The following is a 22,940-nucleotide window of genomic DNA, read 5'->3' as shown; positions in this document are numbered from 1 at the left end:
TCAATTCATATTCTTGTTAAGGTCTGATGAGCTGGGTTTGTGGTCTGTTTAACTGGAAGCCCTTCACAGCCGACTGGAGCCAGATCCCCTCTCTCCCACGGTGTCCTGAGTGTCTTCCTTCCTCTTCCTGACTCACTGGAAGGTGACCTCTGACCCCTCGAGCTACCCAAATTGCCCTTGTCATGTGGCCAGTGTCAAATCCAGGGTCCACTTTCCAGTAATCATGTTACCCTCCCCTTGTGGCCTCTGGTTGTCAGCCATACTCTCCTGAAATTCAGTCACTGACCTGATGAGATAAAATAAGAGGCTCTGGAATATGGGAAAGTGAAAGCGAAAGTCGCTCAGTCATCTCTGACTCTTTGCAACTCCATGGACTCTACAGTCCATGCAATTCCCCAGGCCAGACTACTGGAGTGGATAGCCTTTCCCTTCTCCAGGCTATGTGGGAAAGAGTTACAATTTGGAGTCGCTCAGTCTTGGATTCAAATCTTGGCTCTGACACCTACTATGTGTGATTTTAGACCAGCTGCTTAACTGTTCTAAGCCTTAGCTCCCCAGATAAAACGAGGATGGGATCTGTTTCATTGGATTGTTAAAAGCAAATGAATTGAGACATACATGCTGCTAAGTCACTTCAGTTGTGTCCGACTCTGTGTGACCCCATAGACGGCAGCCCACCAGGCTCCCTCGTCGCTGGGATTCTCCAGGCAAGAACACTGGAGTGGGTTGCCATTTCCTTCTCCAATGCATGAAAGTGAAAATTGAAAGTGAAGTCGCTCAGTCGTGCCTGACCCTCAGCAACCCCATGAACTGCAGCCTACCAGGTTCCCCCATCCATGGGATTTTCCAGGCAAGAGTACTGGAGTGGGGTGCCATTGCCTTATACATGAGTGCGTGCTAAGTTGCTTCAGTCATGTCTGACTCTTTGTGACCCTATGGACTGTAGCTCGCCAGGCTCTTCTGTCCATGAGATTCTCCAGGCAAGAATACTGAAGTTTGAACCTGCATCTCTCATATCTTCTGCATTGGCAGGTGGGTTCTTTATCATTAGCTCTATCTGGGAAGCCTGAGACATACATGGGCTCTCAACAAATTTTAACTCTTTTGCTTGTAACCTCTTTTTCCCTTCTCTGTGCTCATGGTTTCCTATCTCCTTCAGCGGACTCTTCCCAAGCTCTCTGAGGCTCCCCCTCAATGATCGTGCATGTATGCAGGATTCCCCTGTCCCCCTCCCCAATATTCTGGTAATTGGGAACATCAACTTATCCCTTCCCCATGAGATTCAGATCTTACTGACAATCTCTTAAGGACACCCCTATTCGATGTCTCTTACACACCCAAATATCTTTCTTCCCTATACCAAAAACCACGGCTCCCTGCTCCTTCATGAACTTGCTCTTCTTTCTGAAACCTGTATTTCAATAAGTGACCCTACCCTTTACCTGCTTGTCCAGGCCAGAATCCCTGGAGTTCCTCAACACAACGCCTTTCCTCTCTCACCTGTCACACGCAATCAGTTATCCTCCAGTCCTATGGATTCTCCAGCTCACCTTTACGTTTCCAACTATGCTGACCCAACCCTAGACATGACTCACATCCCTTCTCAGCTGGCTGGTGATAGTGGTTTCCTGATACATCCTTGTGTCTCCAGGTTGGCCTCCTCAAGTACATCATCCCATTCTTACTAGAGGCATTTATCTAAAATATTTCATCTCCCCTATCCCTGCTTAAAACTCATGATCGATTTGCCTTCAGAACAAAAGGCCAGATGCTTCCAACTGGTCATCATCCTTTTGAGCAAAATCTGCTTTTAAAACTCCTTGGCAGACCGGTGGTATGTTCTCCAGTTACATAGAACCATCTGTAGTTCCCCCCTCACCCCACCCATTTACCACCTCAGGGACTTTGCACTTGTTCTTTCTGGCAGGAAGCACCATTCTTGTTCTTCTTTCCTTGGGTAGCTCCTCTTTAACCCTTGACACTTTACACAGGAAGACTTCTTAGAGTCCTGTAGTGAGTTCACTGCCCTATTCTCTGTTTTTCATAGCACACTGTCTGCGTATCTCATGCATGTATGTTTAGATTACAATCCCCTATCAACCTATCTGTCATCTATCCAGTTGCATGTATTTGTGTGTGTGTGTGTGTGTGTGTGTGTGTGTGTGTGTTTGTGTGTGTGTGTGTGTGTGTTGTTCGGTCCTGTCTGACTCTTTGTAACCTCATGGACTGTAGCCTGCCAGGTTCCTCTGTCCATGGGATTCTCCAGGCAAGAATACTGGGATGGATTTCCATTTCCTTCTCCAAGGAATCTTCCTGACCCACAGATCAAACCTAGGTCTCCTACATTGCAGGAAGATTCTTTACCATCGGAGCCACCAGGGAAGCCTGTATGTATTTAATTAATTAATGTAACTTATTTAGAAATATTTTAGAAACTTTTTAAGTTAGAAAAATTTTAAATTGAAGTATAATTAATCTATATTAGTTTCAGATCACTTGCAATTTATCTTTGTATCTGTTGTGATGGATGAGCTAAGCTTAATTTTTTCCCTCATATGGTTATCAATTTATTGAAAGGACTATATTTATCACACTATTCTAGTCCAGTAATGAAGTGTTCGTATGGTTATTCTGTTTCTTGATTCTCTGTTCTATTGTCCTAATTACTATAGCGTTAAAGTTTCAGAGGAGGGCGACCAACCCCTCCTCCATTGTTCTTATTTAGGACTGTCTGGGCTATTTAGGGACATTTTACAGAACAAAGAAATGCCATTGTGATTTTTTTGGGGTTGCATTGAATCTGTAGGTCACTGGGGAAAATTGGAATCTTTGTAAAAATGAGTATTCTGGTCCCTAACTAGATTCTCCACTTATATATACTGTCTTTAATTTCTCTAAATACTGCTTCACTATTTTATAGCTTTCTGTTGAGGCCATGTACTTCTTCAGGTTGATTTATTCCTAAGGGTTTAAAAAATATTGTAGACCACATTTTTAAGAAGATTTTTTTTTATGTTTCTGATACATGGAGATGCAATTGTTCTTTCAAAAAAAATTTTTTTTAATGTTGACCTTGTATCTAGCAAACTTGGTGAAGTTCCATATTCTAATAACTTACCTGCATGCATAATCACGTAGTCTGCCCATTATGACACTTTTGTTCCTATTCAGTCTTTATAACTTCTTTTACTCTTACTCCCTTGCACTGGCTAGGACCTTGAATGTAATGTTCAGTGGAGGTGGTGAAAGCAGATTCCTTCTTTTGGTCTCAACTTCAGAGAGAAACTTTACAACATTTCACTGATAACCATTATGTTCTGAAGGGTTTTTTTTTTTGGTATTAATAGATACTCTTTACCAGAATAAAGAAGTTCTCCTCTATTCCTAGTTTTATAACTGTCTTCACTGTAAATGGATGTTGAATTTAATAAAATGATTTTCCCGCATTGGTTGAGATGATTATATGATCTTCATAAGCTATTTAATTCCCATTTTGCTGCAGGCTCCTTTTGGTGAATAAGCAAGGAGGTAAAAGTTGACATAGTTCCTGTATTCGTGACATTGTTGTTTTGTCAAGAGTTTGCTTGGAGGTCTGAGTGTCTCTGATGAGAGAGGGAACAAGAATATATGTGCTGGAATTGTTCTGTGAGTTTCTGATTCAAGAAAATGATCTCCAAATGGTTCAAAGAAAAACAAGACAAGAAGCATTTCACTGAGGCTGGTGTGCCTATGGCAGTAAATGCAGCCGAATGTTATCCTTTAGAATGTAGTTGAATAAGGACACCAAGCGACAGAGAGTTTGCCAGGCTTTTGAAGAAGAGTTATTTAATTTTGATATATCTGCAAGGAACAGGGATTAAAGATTCATCAGTAGGAGTATTGACTGTGTGTGTTACCTGGACTACAGCAAAGGGACTGCAATTTCAAGGTAATTTCCCAAAGTATCAGGTCTTAAAGAGATTCCATAGAAAAGTTGGAAAGTAATTAGATAGGTAGTGGTTTATTTTTAATGGACTCGTTTCATGTCAAAAGTCTGAATTCTGCTTGCAGTTTCCTTTCGGCTTACTTACAGATGTGACTCAACTTGCATGCCAAAACCAGGACAGGCTGATTTTAAGAAAGTGACTCTGAACTGGGGGAGTGGGGGGTGGGGGTAGAAATGGGCTACCCAGATCAGTCCAAGAATAATTTTTCAAGTAATTTCCTAATACAGAAATAAAGCAATATCAGAACACGTGGGAATTGTTTCCTTAGTGTATTTCACTAAGATATATGGGCTTCCCTGGTGGCTCAGTGGTAAAGAACCCACCTGCTAATGCAGGAGACTCAGGTTTGATCCCTGGATCAGGAAGATCTCCTGCAGAAGGGAATAGAAACCCACTCCAGTATTCTTACTGGGGAAATCCCATGGACAGAGGAGCCTGGTTGGCTACAGTCCATCGGGTAGCAAGAGTCAGACATGACTGAGCAACTGAGCACACACACATGCACACACACACACACACACACACACACAAAGATATATAGTTCTTGCTTCTTTAAAGTGAATGAGCATTTTTGTTATTTGGATTTGGTAAAAAAAATTCATGGGATGCATTTCTTGGCCAAGACTACTAACTGGCATAAGCATTATAATGGTTTTTTTTTTTCCACACATTTTTACTCCTAGTGGGTAAGCAGTTGGTGTTGGAATATAGTTGAGATCTTTATTGAAGAAAGTGGGAAAAATTCATTTTTAAGACAAAAATACTATGACAGTTGGACCCCAACAATGTTCGTTTGTCTTTCAGCATGAAGATGACATTTCTAACCAGTGCAATCTCTATTTTGGGTGGAGAAACATGATATGAAAAACTGAAAGGACGTGTGGGTGTAGCAGTGTGTACCTGTCTGTATGGCTGAGTCCCTTTGCTGTCCACTTGAAATTTTCACAACATTGTTAATCAGTTATTTCTGTTGTTGTTTAGTTGCTAAGTCATGTCTGACTCTTTTATGACCCCATGGACTGAGCCCACCAGGCTCCTCTGGCTACAGGTTTTCCCATGGAAGACTATTGGAATGGATGCCATTTCCTTCTCCAGGGGATCTTCCCGACCCAGGGATTGAACCCGAGTCTCCTGTACTGGCAGGTGGATTCTTTACCACTGAGCCACCAGGGAAGCCCTGTTAGTCAGCTATCCTCCAGTATAAAATAAAAAGTAAAGGAAAAAAAAGGACATCTGATCCCTTTTCTACCTTAAGCTGTATTGTGAACGGTCCCTCTGTGATTGAATCTCATAGTGCACACGACTCTAGTAAAGGAGAAACAATTAGATGGAATTGCTAGCAACTTTATCATGGCCCTGTTCAAGTTTGTCTTCTTCTCTGAAGTCTTCCTAGAGGAGCCCACCTGTTTGTTTTCTTCCTTTTGTGAATCCTCAAATTCATCTTTTCTGGGTCAGGGATTGGCAAACTCCAGGCCCAGATAATAAATATTGTATAGACTTTGTGGGCCGGATTCTGCCGATGTTGTGCAAAATCGGTAAAATATGAACAGATGGCCATGGCCATGTTCCAATAAAACTTTATTTACAGAAACAAACTGGCTCCAGCCTGTGGCTGTAATTTGCCCACCCCTGGTTTACACAGACAAATTCTGAATTTTGGTTTTTGGAATAGTGCTCCAGAATCTTCTGGAGAATGTTGAAAGATAAAGCTTTCTAGGCCTTGTCCTCAGTATTTCATTCACAGCTTGGGGCCAGGGAATCTGTATTTTATAATGTCCCTTAGAGGATTCTGCAGCTTAAATTCCTAAAACAACGGTCCCTTCTACTTTTAAAAGTTTGTTTTTGTACTTAAAGAGTTGTTGTTGTTTAGTGGCTAAGTCATGTCTGACTCTTGCAACCCCATGGACTATATATATAGCCCACCAGGCTCCTCTGTCCATGGGATTTTCCAGGCAAGAATACTGGAGTGCATTGCCATTTCCTTCTCCAGGGGATCTTCCCAACCCAGGGATTGAACCTGTGTCTCCTGCATCGGCAGGCAGATTCTTTACCACTGAGCCACCTACCAATAAACAAACACATAATATTGTGTTTTGTGTTTTAAAATAATGTAAAAATGGCATGATTCTTTGCAAATCATTCTGAATATTGCTTATTTCTTTGTCCTTTTTACTGAGGCTTTTCTCTCTAATTGATGTCTAGGAATTTGTATTATAAAGGGTTTAGTCCTATGTAGTAGGTTGTACATATTTTCCCATGTTGTTGCCTTTTGATTCCATTTATGGAGTCTCATGGATAGTCAAAGCATACTGATGGAATGAAATGCTTCAGTCTGTTCCTTTAAGACAGTGGTTCTCAGTTGGAGGTGGTTTTCCCCAGAAGACAGTGGCAATGTCTGGAGATATTTTTGGGGTTCACAGCTGTCATTGTTGGTGGGAGGGTCTTACTGGCATCTAGTAAGTAGAGATGAGAGATGCTGTCCAACATCCTACAATATACAGGCAGCCTCCACAGTAAGGAATTACCCAGCCCGAAGAGCCACTAGTGCAGAAGTTGAAAAATCCTGCTTTAAGGTTTTTGTTTTTGCTCCTTACTTATTAAGGCATCTCTTCTTCCAACAGTACTAACATCTGTATCGAAATCTGTATTAAAATTTCCTCAATTGATTCTGCTGCTCAAATTACAAAAACTCTGGCCCATTTTACTTACAGAAATTCCCTCGCAGTTCTTTCTATTCTGTGCCTACCCTCCTGTCTAAGTGCACTGAGGCCACCGTGTCCCCCACCCACCCAGGTAACCTGCCTCAACTGCCCGGGCCACGTTGTGTGTTCCATCAGTGTTTGTAGGTTCTCCTCCTCAAACACCCTTTCCGTGGCCCGGATGACTCTGCTAACTGAGTGTGGGTATAAATGAGTGAGGGAGGTGACCCCAGGGTGCTCTGTGCTCCTATGGACCCTCTGAGAACAGCTGGAGCCGATCTGGACATGTTCCACCCCAGACCCTGGATGCTGGAGGGATGTGTGCCCAGGGAAGGCAAGGGACTTGCCCCAACCGCTTGGCTACCTGTACACCAGGGTGATCACCAGGATGCTGGGTGCTCAGCTGGCTCCATTTTCCACTAGAACATTCCTTTCTACTGTGTCTTTTGTGAGAGCTGCCATTGCCATCTAAGAGACTGGCTCATTTCAGACTTGTAGTTATCAAGCCCATTCTCTCTTTCAGTCTTAGGAACTTAAAAAATTATGTCTTCATTTAAAAAAATATATTTTCTTCTCTTTTTTTAAATACATATGTCCCCTCCCTCTTGAACCTCCCACTTACCTCTTACCCCATCCCTACTCTAGCTTGTCACAGAGCACCAGGCTGAGCTCCCTGTGTTATACAGGAGCTTCTCATTAGTTATCTAGTTTACACATGATGATGTGTATATTTCAATGCTATTCTCTCAGTTTGTCCCACCCTCTCCTGCCCATGCTGTGTCCATGGGTCTGTTCTCTATGCCTACGGCTCTATTTCTTCCCATTTTTAGGTTCATCGGTACCATTTGATTTCATTTATATGCATTACTATGGAATATTTGTTTTTCTCTCTCAGACTTCACTCAGGTTCTAGGTTCATCTACCTCACTAAAACTGTCAGTTTTAGCAACTTTAACTCAATAAAACACAGGACCATAATGGTTGACACACATACCCGCAGGGCATTAGCTGAAATTAGCCAGCTCAAGGCATGTCTCCGCTCACTTGTCTGACCCTTCTGTTGGACTGAGTTCTTTGGAGGCTGGAACTAGGCTTGCTTCATCCTCTTGACCTCTCTTCTAGGCATTACCTGGCACATCATAGAGGCTGGAGAAACATCACTTGAATTACTGACCGATGCATTGAGTTTTCTGTAAAAGCACAGGAGAAGTAGGAAGGAGGCCCATTTAGGCACTTTAGTGTCTAAACTAGTATAGAAGGATTACCAGTGAGGTGCTTATGTGACTCCCAGGCAACCCCCTCCCCCGGTCCCCATCACCAAGGAACACAGACGAAGAGGTTCATATGCAGCACTTTGCAGTGACTCTGGTAGCTTTGATGTTCTTGTATTTAATGATTCTGTAAGTGGGCCTTTTTTATACCTGTTTTAAGTTTGACCTTTTATCCTTCTGTTCATATGCTGCAGAGGGCACTGGAATTGCCAAAAATATGGGCAGCAGACAATTTAAGGAAAGAAAGCAGGTCACTGCTAAAGTGTCACATGAGACTGTCTTCATATCACCCGGGGCTGGCAGGCACCTTCTCTCTGGCCTGGCCTCCACCTTACCCTGTCTACACCCCAGAAGTGCTCTTGATTGTAGCATCAATTATCTGACATAGGTGGAGAGTTGAAATAAAATGTGAATAGTGTTAGATTAGTTCCATGATGTGAAAGAATTTGGCTTAAAGAGATGAATTAATCAGATGAAAAGAGCATACAGTATTTAATACATGAGCTTGTTGTTTACTGTAAGCAGGAAACCATTAACCCGTGAGCTTTCTCTTTACTCTTTCTGCTGATATGACAATGTCTTTATCCTTTTCCCCCATTGTTAGAAACCAGAAGCTATCACCTGTTAAATTTTGAGTATTCCCAAAGTCAGGTCTGTTAGTTATGATATCTTGGCAGTTTGGTTACTTTCTGCTTATGGTTCACATGTAATGGATTCAAGGGCAGTAGTGACATCTATAATAGGACTTTTTCCCTGTGAGATAAAATACACATACAAACTTAAAAAAAAAAACCAAACACTGAATAGGCTGTGTACAGAAAAACAGGACTTACAATAAATATTTATGATGCCAAGATTTTGCTTAAAGGTTCATGATTGCACTTTATCTTATATTTGTTGTTAGGCAACTGACTTTTTAAAGTGAAACTAGTCTGAAGTGTTAGAGGATAGAAGAGCAGGTAGTTGACATTGTTATTGAAGCCACTAGCAGAAAGCCCAAGAAGTAGCATAAATATGACACAATTATTTTAAAGAAGGGGTCAGTGACCTCCCAGGGCAATTAACACTCTGCTTTGTCTTCAGCGCATATGTGTACGTGTGTGCACCATCATAGGATTCACTGTTTTGAGTCTCTTTAGAAATCTATACAATTAATAGTTTAATTTTTAGCTTCTGTCCTCTTTTCTTTACTAAGAGCATTTCTCCTGGCCTTCTACATTGTTGTTGTAGAATCACTAGGTTGGGTCCCACTCTTTGTGACCCCAAGGACTGCAGCATGCCAGGCTTCCTTGTCTTTCACTGTCTCCCAGAGTTTGATTAAACTCATGTCCATCGAGTTGGTGATGCCATCCAATCATCTCATCCTCTGTCGCTCCCTTCTTCTCCTGCCTTCAGTCTTTCCCAGCATCAGGATCTTTTCCAATGAGTCAGCGCTTCGCATCAGGTGGCCAAAGTATTGGAGCTTCAGCTTCAGCATCAGTCCTTCCAAGGAATATTCAGACCTTCTACATAAGTCAATCCTTACTGAATCTTATCTGCTATTCTTGCTTTCCTCTCATCTATGAGGCCCAGACAGCAGCACTTAGATGGTATTGCTCATCCTCAGCATGTTTTTCTTTCAGCTCTTTATTCCCTCACCTGGTGGAGCTGCCTCCTGGGCCTGGTGAACTTGGGAGCCTGCCCTTCCCACCCAGCTCTCCCCACCAGCACCCACGCTCACACTGCCCACGACGGGACGCCTGTATGCAGTGACCCACCTAGACAGTCTCTGAGGACTGGTGGTCTCCAGCAGTGGGCTGTGACGATGGGACAGAAGCCCTGGGGCTGCTCTGACCATCAGACAGGTGGTCTTTGTCTTAGTGATGTCATTCCCTAAGCTGCACCATGGAGGTTTCCACTTCCAGAACCTATTTCTTTGTAGTGATCTCTACAATTTTTAAAATGATTTAAACATATGTCTGTGTTTTTAGGCATGTGTTAAAAGTCTTAATTTGTGATGAGGTCCACCTCTGACCTTGCTTTAAGAGTTGGTGTCAGAAACCTGGTTTACATGCCTCCTTTATCCCAGAGAATTAAATTCCTCCTCCTTCTTGAGATGATACCCACTCCAGGAAGCCTTCCTAAAAATAAATCCAAAGCACAGGCACATATCAGGACTAAAGGAGCAATTCAGTCTGTCCCTCATCACCCATTGCTTTTCAGAAACCAAGTCATCTGTCTGCTTTTATCTTTTCAATGCTTTTTAAAAGGAAACCCCACCACATTTTCTGTTTTTGTCAACATGCTGGGAACAGAGCTGTGAACACGGCAGAAAAATCCAGGCACTGTGGGAGAAAAAAAGGGATTACTTTAGATTTTCCAGTGAGGGAAGGCTTCTTGGAAGAGGTAACGGTTGAGCAGAGAACTTTGTGGAAGAGGGTAGTTGCCGTTGTTCAGTCGCTAAGTTGTATCCGACTCTGCAAAATGAAGAAAAAAGCATGAAAAGTCTGAGAGAAAGCATTTCAGGTGCGGCCCAGCAGGTGCAAAGACCCTGGGGTGGGGATGACCTTGACATAATCCAAGGACAGAAAGAAGGTGGAGGGGTTGGGTGTAAAGGACAAGGATAGTGTGGGGGAAGAGACGGCATCAGGAGTGGGGAGGGACCAGATTAGGGAGGGCTTTGTCTTCCCTGGAAGGAGTCTGGATTTTACTTTGAGTTGATAAAAACTGTAAATATGTTAAAATATTTACACTTTAAATATTTTCTTCAGATACCCACCTGTCTACTTGTATCTGAGATTTTGTGAAGCTTTTTCCAAGTGAGAGCACAGAATTAACAGTGTGGTATTTTGGGAGCTGTTTTATTCAGTCCAAAATCCCTTAATCGTCCTAAAGGAGTTTGCTGGAAATTGTGTGATGAGGGTAATTAGCAGAGCGAGTAGCTGTTTTTCCAGGCAGAATTCTATCTATGTGTGTTAAAGCATGAACTCATTTCACCAGGAGAAGTCGAAGGTCCTGTTTTTCTGCAGTCTCTTATTCATTCAGTTCTGTTCTATTATCAGCCCTGGGAAGCCAGGGGTACATCAGATAGGAGTCTAATTTTCTGTTATCATAGAAGCAAATAATAATGGAATTAGCTCGGTGAACATGCCTCAACCCTTGGGCTGTCTGGAGAGAAGCCCTGTTATGGTGTTTCATTTCATATTGTTTTTGTAACATCTGTAAGTGATAACAAAGCCAACTCAAAGGTCAGCAAGGAACTCAGGCATAAACACTTTTCTTAGAACAGGAGCATAATTTAAAGATATGTAGTTAAATTTTTATCTTCCATTTGCAGCCGGGTCACATATCTCTGTAATCACCCTTTCAAATAATGAGGTTAGAAACTTTCATCAAACTCTGCTTAACAGAAGTCACCACCATGCTTCCTTCTAACCTGCAGTTGTCATGCCAGCTGATCAGTTTGGAAAGCCTTTAATTAAATATCACCTTAAAAAAGAATTGTTCATCAGGTAGGAAATTGGAAGACATAGGTAAGTGCATCTGTAGAGGCGATAAACTGGGCAGTCATTTCTCATAAGGAGACCTTGCAGTGGTTCAGGGTGTGAAAGAAGAGATTTCAATTTAGATTCCTGTATCCGTTGACCCGCAGCTAAAAAGATCGAAGTTTGTATATTCCTAACGAGTCTCTGGTTTAACTATTTTCGCCTTAGAAAACTTCTCTAAATAAGTGTTCCTGAAATCAGCTTGATTTAGGGCCTTGGATTAGGGGAGGCTCTTTTTCACTAACTACATAGTTCTTTGTTAGACATCTGTTATCTGCGGAAGGGTTAGTGTTGTGATGACCTTGGGAGATGCCCCCCACCCCTCAACAGCACGAATAGTTTAAAATGTATATTCCACAGGAATAACATTTCTTTTAGACCAGCAGCTCTGAGTCACGGAACTCATTTCCCAGCAAAGGCACCACATTCCTTATGAGGGAATAATTGACCCATTTATGGTCTCGTTTCAGCTTGTTGCGGATCCTTGCGCCAGCCACCCCTGTCACCATGGCAACTGCAGCAGCAGCGGCAGCGGCGATGGCTACCTCTGCATTTGCAATGAAGGCTACGAAGGTCCAAACTGTGAACAGGCACTTTCCAGCGTCCCCGCCTCTGGCTGGACCGAGTCCACAGCACCCAGGCAGCTTCAGCCTGTCCCTGCCACCCAGGAGCCCGAGATAATGCTCCCACGCTCTCAGGCAACCATCACCCTGCCGACGTGGCAGCCGAAAACAGGCCAGAAAGTTGTAGAAATGAAATGGGATCAAGTGGAGGTGAGAACATTAAGTGAACATGTTTTTATGTAAGAAACCAGTATGGTTAAAATCATTCCAGTGGTTCTAATATTAGCAATAAGAATCGAAAGCCTTGAAGTTACACATTGAACAAAAGATGCCATACTTTTTTCCTGTCTGCCTTTCCGTGTAGGAAATCTCTCTTGGTTATGTAAATACGACATGCCAATTATGATTGTTTTATGAGCATAAGAAGAAAAAACAAGGAAGAAAATGAATGAAATTATTTTCTGAAACGATATCCACATACCTTTATGTGAGATAATCTTAGGTTTGGGACAGGCAGCTCAATGAAGAGTATTATCAATGGACATATTATAGACTCTCAATTACTGACCTAATTTTCCTCCATGGAATTTTATGCTTCAGTTTTAGTTTGTTATTGTTTAGATTCTGTTGTTGGTTACTTGCAGCAGTTCAGTGGGATTTAGAAAAAAAAACATATTATTGACTTTTAAAATATTTTGGCAGTACATTTAAGAGTGAAATTTCCAAGTTTGATTCATTTTGGCAACAGCAGATTCTGTTCATTGAGTCTTGTCTGGTCTGGGTTTGGCTTATTGTACCTTCAAGCCCATCAGAAGTCTCACGCTGAGGATTTTCCAGCAGACCTTTAAAAGTTAACATAAAATATAAGTTTGCTAGCTAGAAGAATTGAAGTTGGACAAATGGAAATCGTGGGTTTGAGTTAACATTGATAAAGTGCAATTCCATTCCATATAGTATTCCTTATCAGTATAGACCTGTGGTTGTATGTTATGACAGGCTTTTAGCTTACCTGAAAAAAAAAAAATGCCCACATAGATCTTTGTATAGCATTTTTAGAGCCAAAGAATATGTCCAGAAATTCTGATTATGGTTATAAAAGAGTAAGGCAGCATTTCTTGTTTTGTGATCCTAGGTAATTCTAACCAATTAACCCACTTTTTTTCATTGCCACACAATTTGTGAAGGCCCATTGAGGTTGAAGGGCAGTGTTTTTATGCTGCCTAAAAAACTGAGAACTTGTTCTGATTTCAAACTTACAATCAAGGCTTTGAAGTTAGGACTTTAATACCTCTTTGCTGAATGACACACTTCTTGAATTTGAACTAGGTTTGGTCCTATGTTTATCAAGGAACTGTCCCTTAAAGAAAATTTCTCCCCAGCCAACAGTTAAAATCTCCCCAGCCAACCATGCTCTCCTGCGGTTGGTAAATGTGAAAAAGAAATGCCTCACCTTCCTATCATGCCGTGATCTCTTAGGCCATTCAATAAGCAAGTTACAAGTGCCAGAGGAACACGTGAATATATTTCTGGACAATAAGTTGTGCATGCTGGGAATGGGGTGAAAGTGCTGAGCATATTTCTTTATTGCCCTCTGTTAATTCAGTGATGACAAATGCTTTTAATATCCTTTTATGCCAACTCTCAGGGGATGAGCACAGGTCATAGCATGAGGAATAAACGAATGAACGGGTCAGAAGCCCGTCACTGGATACAGCTCAAGTATTAGCAATATGCTTCCTGATGAGCACAATTCCCCCCTCGAGCTCCTTTTCCTAAATGCACATCAGTATAATGCTTTCCGGAACACGTCACCTAAAAATGAAGGTCTGGTCCACAGGGGACAGAAAAGGGCAGCTCCCAGCTACCTGGCCTCAGCATGTGCTCCCACATCCACCTGTGAAGTGAGCAGGGTCATTTGGACCAGACACGTTCTATCTGTGGCTCTCTGGAAGGCTTGCTTTTCTAGTCTTTTGGATTTCTACCCACGATGTGGAAGCTACTCCTCTAAGGCCGTCTCGTTGTTCTCTAAGCATTTAGTCCTTCATTACCCCCCAGACTGAGCAGAGAGCAGAGGCCCGTGACTGCGCGCAGGATGAAAGGGAGAAGGGGGCCGATATCCCGCCCTTCCCTGCAACATCCTATTAGCCGTGTAGTCATCCTGGTAATTTGCAGACTGCTCGCAGCAAAGCTTTTGTGTTTCACAAACTCAGATGGCAAAGCTTTCACTGTGGTTAGCGTTTGTAAGATTTCACTTGGCTTCTCGAGTCACGATCCCCAGCATCATCCAGGGAATGGAGTGGAGGCGGTCCTTGGGGTTTTGCTCTCTAATAGGATCTTGCCCCAAGATTAACCCTAATAACCTGTCTTTTTTGTGGTGTTTTTTTTCCCCTCCAGGTGGTTCCAGACATTGCCTGTGGGAATGCCAGTGCCAACAGCTCTGCAGGGGGCCGTCTGGTATCCTTTGAAGTCCCACAGAACACCTCGGTCAAGTAAGAAAGCTCCTAGTGAAATGTGGTTACCATCGGTACTCTGGCTGCTGGGTGGCGTCTGTTCACAAAACTGGCCTGTAATGGGTCAGCCCAGTGGGAACCAGGGATGGAATTCCATGTATAGACGAGGCCTGTGTCCCTTAGGAACTAGATTTCAGAGGCGATTTCAGAGGAGACTCCAGGGATGCTGGGTGGGATGAGTTAGGTGGGAGATAAGAAACCCAGGAGCCTTAGCTAAGGTCTAGAGCCAGATCCTTCACTTCTTCAATGACTTTTGCTTCCCAGATTCTTTGGCTTCTTCAGATTTTAATGGACCATAGGTTAAATTCGTATGCATGATTTACCCCACGTTTAACATCAAGCATTGCAATTATCTCTTTAAAAACAAGCAGGTGAGATGTGTGTTTTGTTGTGTTTTCAATTTATGCTCCTTCAAATTACATACTGCTCGATGTCACTGCAGGGGGTGGGGAGGAGGCAAAGGGAAGTGGTGTTGACAATACCTGTGGGGACAGCAGGTGCTGTGCATTGCTGGGGAGTGGGGGTGGAGGCTGGAGAGTGGGGGTGGAGGCTGCATGGAGCACCCCTGACCTGTCTGACAACTCCCCACCCTGTGCTGTGCTATGCTTAGTCACTCAGTCATGTCTGTCTCTTTGAGGCCCCATGGACTGTAGCCTACCAGGCTCCTCTGTCCACGGGGATTCTCCAGGCAAGAACACTGAAGTGGGTTGCCATGCCCTTCTCTAGGGGATCTTTCCAACCCAGGGATCAAACCCAGGTCTCCCACATTGCAGGGAGATTCTTTACCAGCTGAGCTCCCAGGGAAGCTACCTGTCATGTACCCAAATGGGCACTTGCTGTCTAGTCTTCAGGGACTTCAGAAGAGAGGGTAGGACTTTGGGAGGGGGAGGACCTGGCCCAGCTTAACCAGGATACTGCAGTGACTCCATTGAAAGAGGACAGTGGGCACTCTTCACTTGGACCACGCAGGGTCATTTTTGTATACCTTGTCTTCTAAACAAAGGAGTCTCTAAAAATGTTTGGACGAGGGGCTTTGTTCCATTACCTCTGTATCCCCTGCCCCCACCTTGAAGTCACCTGGTGGGAAAGAGCCAGGATGGACACAGGGAAGATGTCTGGCAGGGAGGAGGGTGAGGCCTGGGAGCAGCTCCGAGTTCTACCAGTAGGGGGACCCCTGTCCTAAGTGTTCTGTTGCTCCTACTGAGGACACGGAAACCCCACCAGCCAGAGCTGGTTTCAGGGAAATCATTGGTTTCCTTTATGTTTATGAAACCATGCCCCAGTTCTTTCTTGTCTGGGTCATGTTGCTTTACTTGCATAAGCCTTTCGGGAAACTTCTGGTCTATGCTTTTAAATGCTGCCTTCCTCTCCACTCCCCACTGCCCCCACAGCAACTCTGAAATTCCCAAGACCCTTAGGCTGCAGTGTTAGACAGAAACAGCAGTGACCCAGGAGCAGCAGCAGCAGGTTGAGTAAGATGGAAGTGCAGAACAATCTCTGGGTGCTGGGTTCACGTGGGAGGGTTGCTAGCCCCTTACGCTTTCCTTTATTGGTGAATCTGATCGTTTAACGACCCTTTATTGAGACCCTTGCTGCAAGCCAAGAGCTCTGCCTTGGGTGGGGAGGGATCAGATCTGTGCACTGTGAACCCCTTCCCCAGCGGCACAGAGGGAGGAGTAGCAGCTACCAGTGCTGGGAAGAAAGGCGAAGGTTCTGGAGGAGGGGTGCTAGTGGGGTAGGCCTTGAAGAGTGACAGGTTCCCAGTGGGAGGGGGAAGCAATGGCTGGGAGCTGGGATAGGATGTCCTGGGGGAAGACACAGTAGCTCCTTGTGGCCACTGCGTGGATGGCACAATCCGAGACTGAGAGGCATGGAGGCTGGGTGGGTTCGTCTGCTAGGGCATCTTATTCTTTGGATTTTATCTTGAAAACAAGGAAAAACCAGGGGAGACCTGAAGCATGGGAGCTGACACACTTTCACTTATTTTAGCAGCAAACTCAGGTGATTTGGGATGTGTTACACAGGTGTAATACATTCTAGCAGAACTCTTTATCGTGTGGATATGGAAGAAGTTGGGCTTCCCTGGTGGCCCACATGGTAAAGAATCCGCCTGCAATGCAGGGTTCAATCCCTGGGTCGGGAAGATTCCCTGGAGAAGAGAATGGCTACCAACTCCAATAGTCTTGCCTGGAGAATTCCATGGACAGAGCAGCCTGGTGGGAAGTAGTCCGTGGGGTCACGAAGAGTTGGACATGAGTGAGTGACTAACACACACGCATGGAATAAGTTGTCTCTAAATTCAACAGACCCTTTTATTATTGATGAAAATTATGACCTAGATTACCTATTAGTGGTTTTGTGGTATATTTTTGATCAAGTGGGAGATGGGTGTTTTTAACAGCATGGGAATTGATCATCATGAGTCCACATAAAGCGGGTGCCTGTTTAGAAGATCATGTCATCCATTTCTTGATACTTTTATGGGTGTATACATCATCTTCATTTTTAGTGTTAACCTGATGGCCTGATTCTAAGATGAATTTTTCTGAAAGGGAGTTTCCATTGATGTCGTTCTCGTTTTCAGAATTCGGCAAGACGCCACTGCCTCGCTGATTTTGCTGTGGAAGGTCACGGCGACGGGATTTCAGCAGTGCTCCCTCATCGATGGTCGGAGCGTAACCCTCCTCCAGGCTCCTGGGGGCCTTGTTCTCTTGGAGGAGATGCTTGCCCTGGGGCAGAATCACTTCATTGGTGAGTTGTGGAAATCTTGTATCTAAAACTGCGTGGGATTCAACTTGACCTCAGTTTGTTGTGTTAGAGACAGTATGTAGGGAATTTTGCTCAGATAATCTGAATTCCAGCCCTCAGCAAAATTTCCTCCATTCTAGGTGAGGTTTCACATATAATCAAAATTGGCTTCTGAGATGTAATTTCCAGTGTGGCTCAAAATGGGGAAACTGTGGGCTCTGGAATCCGGAGATTGTATCCCAACACCGAGCCGAGTGTCCTTGGTGTGTGGTCATTGGCATCCAATGCTCTGAGTCTCAGCTTTGTTTTTGAGTCTTCAGTCTTCTTTCTCCTGGAACTGTGGGCAACTGGAGGCAGTGAATGTCAGTGTCTCAGGGGAAGCTTGGTTGTCACTTGCTATTGGCCTGACCCAGAGCCAGGGGCTCAGCACCTGAGCAAGCGCTTGATCGCACCTGAGCCTCTGACTCAGGATAACTCGGGGGAATCCCAAGTTTCTTTGGGGGTCCCTCTTGCCCATACCACCTTCCTCCATGGGTCACTTCTGAGTTTTTACATTTTCTTGAACATGGTTAAACCTGTCATTTAACCTTCTCTAAACTGCCACTTGTCCAACTAGCCGATTTTTAGATTCCTCTGTCCTGGAGGAGAAATGGCCTTCAGAAAGTGTGATTCTTCCTGACCTCCTCTGCCCCTCTTACCTCCTGCCCCCTCAAGGACTACACTTGGGCAGTTCCCACAAGACTTTCCCTGGCTTAGCCTTCGAACTCTGTGCTGTCGATTATCTTCATCCTAGGGATGGGACTTGAAGTCCAGCCCCTTAGCATGTCAACAGCATCCTGATTTTAGTTAGACATGTGGCATCCTACAGCTGCCACTCAAAGACACAAGCTCAAGTTTAGACTCTGCCCATCCCAGTCCAGTGCGCCCACGTGGCTGCTGCATCTTGCTCTCGGTACCCTGTCTTGTTCAGTCGTATTCTCTAACAGTCTTCAGCTTGAGGACGGGGGAGCCAGAGGGCAGAGGCAGCACCTGTCTCGCAGGGGTATTGAAAAGGTTGAATGAAAATGGATGTAAAAGTATAAATTACAAATGTTAGGGATGCTTTTGGTTAATTTCACCATTGTTTCCTGAGGTACACTAAATATTTTGCTAAACTAAATAGAAGCATTAAGATGTATTCTCAAAGAGATGTGTCTGATGCAAATATAATGAAGATAAACTGGGAAAATAAAATGCTCAGATCATATAATTTATAGTGTTATTTTATATTGGGTCCTTCTCTGATGATAAGGTCATTTCCTAATCTTTAGAAATCTAACTGGAGTTAAGGGCAGGGATTTTATTGGATGGAGAGAAGGTAAAAAAGAAATCAGCTTGGGATGTGGACATGCTGGTGAAAGAGGGACAGTAATCACCTTTGGATCCATTTTTGGCTATTAAGATGGATAGCTATTAAGATAGATTATTAGAAAGTATGTAATGTGTTGTCAACAGTCAAATCTCAATTTTACTCCCTGATACAAGTAACTATTATTTGCATCCATGTCTGTTGTAACAATTTATTTAAGAGGAAATGGTTTGTATATTTTGATATATAGTTTCAATTTAATTTTATATTAAGCTTGTAAGGTTTTCTTTTTAGTAGATTAGCCTGTTCTATGACTTGAAGCTCTTTCAAGAAAATGTATGAGCTGTTACTACTCTTTAAAATGTCATTAATTTTGCCAAAATATATATACTTGAAATGTTATCTTACATTTTATATTACTTTGGGTTGTAACATAACTGTGATTTAGACTGACAATGGGAGTAGGGATAAATATTAATAGAGAAAGATTTTCCAATGTTAATATTAATTTATTCTTTTGAGATACAAGGAATTTTATGAACTCCAACATAACTTGTGTTCCTTTTGCTAGCAGAAAACTTCACAGAAAAACATGCCTTTGGTTGAATTATTCCTTGGAGGAGTAATTTCCAAAAAATTAATTTAACATATTGATAACTCAGGTAAGGAATTCTTTCTCAAAACTTATATAGGTTATGATGAGGAGACCATGATTTTGATCCTTTATTTCTCCAAATCATTATTTTCCATTGTGAAAATTTGTGATCTGCTATCTTTTTAGATTTCCTCTCTAGAGCTTCCTATTTTATGTGGCTTTTAGTGTTACTCTTTTTAAAGGTAGCGTCGTGTTTCACGAGCTCCTTCTGAGAGAAAGCGTCTGCTTCCTCAGTGAGAGTTTGGGGACACCTCCACAGTGCCAGCTACTTCTTTTACAAATTCTTTTTGCCTTAAAGAAACAAGATTTAGCTTTTGTAATCATTGTGGAAGCCTTCTGCTTCCTACATTGACGTGTTTTTAACTTTCTTTTTGAGAGTTTAATTTTTTAAAAAGCAGCTTCTTATAATAATTTCTTTTTTTGCAATACTGGACTCTGTAGGTATGAATACATTTTAGCTAAGAACCAAAAAACGATATTGAAGGATACAATGGCATTTGTCCGATGGATGAATGCAGGGATGCCAGTGCAGGTGGGGAAAGCTTGCTTGTGGAGCTGTGGCGCTGTCAGTCACTGCTGCGTCTTAGAAAGAAGCCTGAGGCCGTCTCCGGAACCGCCTTCTTTCCCTCACTCCCGGTAGATTCCTGTCCATAACTGAGGTTCCCAGGAGTTTTAATATTTCTCTGCAACAGAGCAGAGGAGCCCATTTTCTGTCTTTGAGAGACAAATTTGGTTGCTATTACCAGCTTCTCATAAATGTTCTTTTCTACAGTTTGTCACTGAGAGTCTCATGTTAATATTCTACACATTCCAATGATGAGAATGTATTTACCTCTGACCTTTTCAGTGCTACTCCTTTCAGTTTCTTCCAGTTTTCCTCCATTACCATGACCTTATGAATATTTATACTGTTTCTTGGAAAGAAAGAGGTGACTTAACATTGTAACACAATGGGTAGCTCTTCCCTCTGGGCCTCAGTGTACCCGCCCCTTTGCTCCTGTGCGGTCCACCCAACTTCAGCTCTTCCACCTTCTTCTTAATCATCCTTTCTGTTTTCCCTAAATGTGTCTTTTCCAAATATTTTATTTGCTTCAGGCAATATTTTTGGGTTAAAGGGGCTTCTCTGGTGGCTCAGACTATAAAACTTGCCAGCAGTGCAGGAGACCTGGGTTCGATACTTGCTTCGGGAATGAGAATGGGAATGGCCACCCACTCCAGTATTCTTGCCTGGAGAATCCCATGGACAGAGGAGCCTGGCATTACGGTCCATGGGGTCGCAAAGAGTCGGACATGACTAGCACACTTGTGCTAAAGAACTGAATTGACCTTGTTTCGCACCTTTCCCTGCGAGGTGTCTGAGGTGCTCTTAGCTCTGTGAGGATCCATTCACCCAGTGCTCTGGATTCCCAAGTAGGGAAGATTCATGGTTCCAGGTGCATTTCCATGAAATGCAGTTGTGGCTTGCTTGACTGATGTATGGTCTTTCTTCAGTTTTGTATTACTTGCTATTGCTTGCAGACATTGCCTTGATGGATGGTCTCAGGAGGTGGAGCCAAACCAGCTCTCTGGGTTGGAGAGCTATTGGAGGTCTCCATATCCTTAGGGTGAAAGCCCCATTGGACTCCTTCTCTAAGCTTTTATTTCCTCTTGTCCCCTGTCCTTAGGCATGTTTTCCTCCAATTATACTCAATGGGGGCTTTTCTGGTGGCTCAGATGGTAAAAAATCCTCTTGTCAATGCAAGAGACCTACGTTTGATTCCTGGGTGGGGAATATCCTCTGGAGGAGGAAATAGCAACCCACTCCAGTATTCTTGCCTGGAAAATCCCATGGACAGAGGAACCTGGCGGGCTACAGTCCACGGGTTGCAAAGAGTTGGACACAACTGAGCAAGTAACGCATACTCAATGGACCTCTGCTCCAGTCACCTGCTACCTTCCCCACCTGGACCTCGTCCACTCTCCCACCCTCTCTGTTCCTCAGATGGCCAGATCTGTCTGTTAGAGAATTCCCTGGTAGTTCAGTGATTAGGACTCCACGCTGTCACTGTGATGGGCCTGCGGTTTGATCCTTGGTCTGGGAACTAAAATTGCACAAGCTGTGCAGCTTGGTCAAAAAGAAAGAAAGAAAGAAAGAAAACCTCATTTAAACTCTCCTCACTTGGAGCTCCACAGGAGAAAAACAGCCAGCTGAAGTTCTACTCTACACGGACTCCCAAATCTCAAATATCTGTGAACTCTTACAAATTCCTACAGACACACAGATGACTCCAGAAGATCCTCATAGTTGTTTCTCTTTCTGATCAGAAAACCCAGCAGAGCATGTGTGCTTTACTGATGCTTCTTATCGACCTATTTGCTCAGAGAAACACTGCTTTTTCCCCTCTTGCTTTTTTCTTTTATGGTCTGTATTTGTTGCTTCCTCAATCTGATATTTTATTTTTCTTCTTCTTTGATTTTATTTTTCTTTCCCTCTAGCTCATCCTCTCTCCACTCTTTCCTTTCTTTGCGGTGGTCTAGCTGCTTGTATTTGCTTTCTTTCACTTTCCTCATTATCTTTTCCTGCTCATTACCTACTGTTTTTTCATCACTTTTACCACTTTTGTATCATTCTTTCTTACAGTTTTTAGTATATTTTTATCTCTAAGTTATATTTTAAAAGGAAATACATTTCTGTTTTATCTAGACCAATAGTATATTGTTTATAATTTACAAAAAAACCCTGCCCTTATAACTTTCGATCCATTTGAACTTTACAAAGGAAGGAATAGTGCTGTCCTTTTAGGAGCTGGAAACGCTGGACTGTAAGAAGCACAAGCTGGAATCAAGATTGCCGGGAGAAATATCAATAACCTCAGATATGCAGATGACACCACCCTTATGGCAGAAAGTGAAGAGGAGGTAAAAAGCCTCTTGATGAAAGTGAAAGAGGAGAGTGAAAAAGTTGGCCTAAAGATCAACATTCATAAAACAAAGATCATGGCATCCGGTCCCATCACTTCATGGGGTATAGATGGGGAAACAGTGGAAACAGTGTCAGACTTTATTTTTTGGGGCTCCAGAATCACTGCAGATGGTGACTGCAGCCATGAAATTAAAAGACGCTTACTCCTTGGAAGAAAAGTTATGACCAACCTAGATAGCATATTCAAAAGCAGAGACATTACTTTGCTGACTAAGGTCCATCTAGTCAAGGCTATGGTTTTCCTGTGGTCATGTATGGATGTGAGAGTTGGACTGTGAAGAAGGCTGAGCGCCGAAGAATTGATGCTTTTGAACTGTGGTGTTGGAGAAGACTCTGGAGAGTCCCTTGGACTGCAAGGAGATCCAACCAGTCCATTCTGAAGGAGATCAGCCCTGGGATTTCTTTGGAAGGAATGATGCTAAAGCTGAAGCTCCAGTACTTTGGCCACCTCCTGCGAAGAGTTGACTCATTGGAAAAGACTCTGATGCTGGTAGGGGTTGGGGGCAGGAGGAGAATGGGACGACCGAGGATGAGATGGCTGGATGGCATCACGGACTCGATGGACATGAGTCTGAGTGAACTCTGGGAGATGGTGATGGACAGGGAGGCCTGGCGTGCTGTGATTCATGGGGTTGCAAAAAGTCAGACATGACTGAGCGACTGAACTGAACTGA

At 43.3% G+C, this 22,940-nt stretch overlaps 1 protein-coding gene across 1 annotated transcript in view; it reads left to right on the top strand.

The window, feature by feature from the left end:
• Positions 1–22,940, top strand: part of DNER (delta/notch like EGF repeat containing) — a 378,787-nt gene that overhangs the window by 130,522 nt on the left and 225,325 nt on the right. Inside the window, exons 2-4 of the mRNA XM_027964863.2 lie at positions 11,951–12,253; positions 14,438–14,532; positions 17,138–17,304. Of these exons, the coding sequence (XP_027820664.2) occupies positions 11,951–12,253; positions 14,438–14,532; positions 17,138–17,304 (565 nt within the window). The remainder of the gene's footprint in view (positions 1–11,950; positions 12,254–14,437; positions 14,533–17,137; positions 17,305–22,940) is intronic.

Source organism: Ovis aries, chromosome 2 (genome assembly GCF_016772045.2).
Source record: "Ovis aries strain OAR_USU_Benz2616 breed Rambouillet chromosome 2, ARS-UI_Ramb_v3.0, whole genome shotgun sequence".
Classification (NCBI taxonomy): domain Eukaryota; kingdom Metazoa; phylum Chordata; class Mammalia; order Artiodactyla; family Bovidae; genus Ovis; species Ovis aries.
This window is presented reverse-complemented; position numbering and strand designations above follow the sequence as displayed.